This window comes from Anopheles cruzii, unplaced genomic scaffold, assembly GCF_943734635.1.
Source record: "Anopheles cruzii unplaced genomic scaffold, idAnoCruzAS_RS32_06 scaffold00867_ctg1, whole genome shotgun sequence".
NCBI classification, from domain to species: Eukaryota; Metazoa; Arthropoda; class Insecta; order Diptera; family Culicidae; genus Anopheles; species Anopheles cruzii.
Genome location: NW_026454454.1, coordinates 1 through 5183, shown reverse-complemented (window position 1 = coordinate 5183; position 5183 = coordinate 1). Strand labels below are relative to the sequence as shown.

Sequence of the window (5183 nt, the reverse complement as noted above, 5' to 3'; positions counted from 1 at the left end):
CAATGCATACGATCGGGATACGAGCTTTGTGGCACCGATGAATAATGGAAACGGGGGCTTGCCCGACAATGTTAACACCACACGCGTTTGACATTTCGAAATCGCTCGAAAAAACAACGGAACGAATGATGTACCCGTTGATTTCACTGCCAGCCTCCGCCAGGCTACCTCGGTGTGCCTCATTAAGCCACTCTTAGTTCGGGAAAGCTGACGATTGCTACATTTCCAGCGAAAGCACAAGCACTTTTGCTTTCTTTCGCTCATCACCTGACTGCCGCCCGGTTGCTACCAGCGTACCGGCCAAGATTTCCACTTTTTGCTGCGCCAAGCTGTGGCTCCCGAAGATAATTTTATGTTTATGCTCACCGCGCTTAACATATTTAAGGTCACTCAAGGGGATCGCTCGCTCGGATCATCCTTCGGCTGGGCGCGCAGCAATGATGGCATTTAGACAGCGCCGACAAGTGGCTTCCCCTCTTTTTCCTCGAGACCCTGAGCCTTCGAGTGGCACGAGCGCGGAAGGAATCCCTTCGATTTCCCATAAGCGCCGCAACGACCGCAACCGGCACAAATTGGCGATGATCGGCTTTAAGATTTATGGTCACCGTGGCGGCGAACGTTAATAAGCGCGCCCGAGAGGAAAGTGCGCCGCGAAGTGTTGTCTTTTTGCTTTTCCTTTCTCTGTGCCCTCTCCTTCTCGTCAAGAAACACTGAAACGCCGAACCGAGTAGAGTCGGCGATCGGAAACAAATAAAGGACAGCGTGAAATGAAGCTTTTAAATATGAAATCTTCCCAAAGAATGGCATCACCGCTCCGGGTGTCGATGGCTGGCGGATTGGCCACCCGTCGCATTGTGCTTTCATCGCGAACGGTGGGGCGCTGGGGACGCGCCCGTCACACGCCACCTTGCGTCGGGAAATAATAGACCGATCATATGATCTGCACTTGCGCGACCGCGACCGATCGGTGCATCCGCGCCGGCGAATGAAATATGAATCGTTTGTTTCAATGGCAATGGTTCGTGGCGGATTTATGCAGATTTGCCTCCTTTAAAATGTCATATCAATCGTCGGCTCGCCCCGCGCTCGACCTAACGATGTTGTTTGGCACTGGCAGTGTTTTGCCACGCGATCCGTAACCGGTCCCGGATGGCACCTTCGACAATTGCGCGATTATTGTGGGACGTGATGATGGTGGTAATGATGATGGGCTTAATCCGGTCAAGGACCTAGTACGACGCGAAGAAAGCGAAGCGAGCACGTAACGATGCAGCATAAATTGGACATTTGAATAAAAACCTTCAATTGAAATAACACCGAGTTTTCGAATTTCGAACCAGAAACACCAGATTGCATACATTTTGGCGTTATTCAAATGTACGACTTGCTATAAGAAAATAGCAAAACCATACTTATGGTGTATTATTTCATCATTTCCTCGCTAGATGGCTTTATTCACATTGCAAAATTCAGTTAGAAAAAATTAATAATAAATTACTAAAATTAAAAAAGAACGCACGATTTTGCAGGATTTCGGATTGAAAATCAAAGGCATGAAAGTGAAAGTATTTCTTAAATCCCCTTGTTTATCGTTTGTATCCATTACATCCATTTGTAATCCACTTGATTGTTAAACAAATCGTTGTACAAAATAAGCTGTGTGTTTGTGTTTAACCATTTAATTGCTTTCGGTAAAATGTTATCACATATAGTGGCCGTATTTTCATTTTCCCCTTCAATGACAGCAAGAAACCCCGTTTCTCTCTATCCACTATCGACGCTGGAGCCTAAATGTATAGTTGAAAGACAGCGGCAGAGAATGTAGAAAAAGGTATCAAAAATCTCTGCAAAGAGAGATAACCGTACGACATTTTGCTGTGTGCTGTAGATATGTTGTGGAAATTCGTCCTGCCAAGGCACCATATTTCATTGCAAAGCACATCCTTGAGCCTTTTGCCTGCGATAATGCATCACGTTTCCGGTTCCTGTTACTAGATTGGTCGTGTCCGTTCTGATATGTGTTGTTCGCAGCTCCTCACATCCGGTCCGGCAAAGTCACCCTAATCTCCGGTGGTTTACATCCTCCGGCAGGTTTTCGCACTCGTTTTAGTATTTTTTTGGTTCGGCAATAAGAAAAATGAAAATCTCTTACACACTACTTTGGCTTAACGCTACGTCCTCTTCTCCTCTCCAGGTTGGTCCGGAGTTTTATCTGGTGGTCTTCAGCTTCCAGCGAAGGAACAGGAACGCGGCCACTCGCAGCACGATAAAGATGATGATCAGGGCGACGATGTCGAGTGTGAAATTTGCGTCCAACATGTCCAACTCCTCGAGCGTGGTCGAGGGCGACTTGAAGTGACAGTACACCTGGTGACATTTGAGCTTTTCGCGACCGTACGAGTAGGTGGCCAGCGCCGTGCCCTCGAAGCCGTACCGGATATACGACAGATACGTAATCCACCGGAGGTAGATTGGAATGGCGTCGAACGAAACGAAGAATCCGGAGAACAGCAGGAACGGCACGGACATGACCGGGGCCAGGAAGACTCCGTTCTGGACGTTCATCGCAGCACCAACCACCAGCCCGACGCTCTGGGCCACGAACGAGATCAGCAGACAGGAGCCGAGGAACATGGCGAACCGGAACCACTCCAGCGGTTGCGAGGTGAAGTAGTATACGATCGATACGTACAACACGCAGAAGATCGCCTACGAAAGTGAAGATCAGGGAATAAATACAAATGCGAGACGACGCCAAACGTAAGACCAACTCACTTGGAATGGTATGTCCGAAACCGTGATCGCCAGATAGTATGACCGCAGTGAGTACCATCTGTTGAAGTTTTCCTTCAGTAGCACGGGCATTTCGAGCGGGACTAAACAGAGGGAAGTTCAAGGGCATAATTGGATTAGGCGGCGATTAAGCAAAAACAAAGTTTGCAACTCACATGATAGAATCGTGATTGTCATGGACGTGTACATCAGGAACAGCATGTTGAAGAACAGGAATCCCAGATTACTCAGCACCTTGGCACCGTCGTTGCCGATATCGTAGTACAGTGTGCCGATCAGGAAGCCAACCAGGATGTGGGCGAACAAACGCAAGTACATCAGAGTCTGAAAGCAAAAACAGGAAGTTAATACGATGCATACTCGGTAGTTACAGCCACCGTCCAAACTCACCCAATCACGTCTGCTGAACAGCAAGGTCCGCTTCAGAACAACCCAGAACTGGTGAAACTCCGAGGTGGGATAGCGCTCGGGCGACGGATCCACATCCAACGATCCCTCCACCGGCAGCAGGGCACTATTCACCTCCGGTTCCTTCTCCGGCTCGACGGCAATCTTGATCGTTTCCGTATCCTTCGCAATATCGTTCACCATCGACGGCGGTAGCAGCGCATTCCCGCCGAGGTTCAGATTGTCCGCGTACTTGTTCGCTCCGCCGTTCATGCGCTCGTAATTCACCTTCAGGTTGGCATTTCCGTTGGCCGCATTTTCGTTCTTCTTGTTCTTCTGCGCCGGGAAGTCTAGCTCCGACCGGATATCCTTCTTGCCGTTCTCGATCGCGTTCACGAGCTTGCGCGTGTGGTCACCGTGCTCCCCGCAGGACACCTCAATGACGTAGCTCGCCGGATTATGGTAAGACGGACAGTCCAGATCGAGCGTGCCCAGGAATGGGACCAATTGCCGAGTGCTTCCCTGGTACACGCACTGTCCATCGGCCAGTGTGTATAGCTGGTCGAACATTTCGAACAGACGAGCCGACGGCTGATGGATGGTGCAAATGATGGTGCGTCCTCCGCGGGCCAGGAACTTCAGCAGACTGACGCACTGGAAGCAGGTGGAACTGTCCAGACCGGATGTGGGTTCGTCGAAGAACATGATCGGTGGGTTGTTGACCAGCTCGAGCGCAATCGACAGGCGCTTCTGCTGGCCCCCGGACAGGTTCCGGGTGAGCGTCGGGCGATGCTCTTCCAGCCCAAGAGTTTCCAGAATCTCTTTGATCTGGCACGGGAACGGATGGAACGGACCATTAAAAAACTCCGCCAATGGGGAAGGTGCGCGGTGTTGCCTACTTACCACATGTTGCTTCTCGCTTTTCTCCACCTTCTGGCTGAGTTTGAGGCTCGCGGCCACGTTCATCGCTTCCTCGACGGTAAGGTTCGCGTGCAGCTGATTGTCCTGCATGATGTACGCGGACAGTTTGCGGAACTGGCTCAGGTTACGCTCCTTTCCGTTCATCGTTATCGATCCATCGATGTTAGTGGTCCTACAACAGAGAATCGGGTGGCGTATTAACTCCAGCACTCACTAAACTTCTTGTGCCGGCACTTACTTGTATCCCGACAGGATGTTGAGCAAGGTACTCTTGCCAGCACCGGAAGGTCCCATGATGGCAGTCAGCTCCCCGGAGCGCAGCTTGCCGCTGACCTCCTTCAGGATAGTTTTTACATCTACGGGGTTGACAGAAAGAAAACATTTTTTTTTATTGCTTTTACTTAAAACACATAAATAGTAAGTGTATTGGTAGCGAGCCCACACCTGCACCATTCGCACGGCCAATTAACCCCACGAACCGTTATTAATTCGAATGCCACAAGGTTACCGCCGTCCTGCATTCGGTGACAACACTTTTACCAATCTATGTTCCGATGTGATTCAGACGAGCGTGTTGAGACAGAACTCCCGACGATCGAGTTCGTCATGCAATTAAACAAGTTTTGCGATCGATGCGATGGTTTTCCAAGAACGTAATAATTACAGCTTGATCAACGGCAGTGACTGGCTGACTGGTAAGTCAAGTAATGGTAAGTGGGTGTTTCTAATTGACACCGATCAGACGGGGACGAGCCCGGGTGAAAAGTATTTTCCGGCTCCCAAGTTGCCTTGTGGGGTAATTTCCGTTTTTTGAGGACAAACCTACCATCAGACTACAAACATGAGGAACTGCAGCCTTAATTTTACATTGAAACAATGTATAAAGATCAAGAAGTTACATTGCGTTGAAGTTAAACGTCAGAACGGTGGAAAGACAAAACAAATTTACCAAATAAAATATGCAACCGTGCGCTAAGGGTATTCCATTCACCAAAGGCCAACCAATTTAGGTTGGGGCACCCGAGCCAATAGCCAGTGGCCACTTTCCCACGTTTATAATTCAAGCGGTATTGATCTTCTCA

At 49.4% G+C, this 5183-nt stretch overlaps 1 protein-coding gene across 1 annotated transcript; it reads right to left on the bottom strand.

Moving 5' to 3' along the window:
- Positions 1–1583: 1583 nt before the first annotated feature.
- Positions 1584–4457, bottom strand: LOC128276297 (ATP-binding cassette sub-family G member 4-like; the record flags this gene model as incomplete). Its single annotated transcript, XM_053014765.1, has 6 exons — positions 1584–2709; positions 2776–2876; positions 2949–3117; positions 3184–4008; positions 4084–4273; positions 4340–4457. Coding segments are annotated over 6 exons (1904 nt in total), but the record flags the coding sequence as incomplete, so codon positions are not given.
- Between the last annotated feature and the right edge of the window lie 726 nt (positions 4458–5183).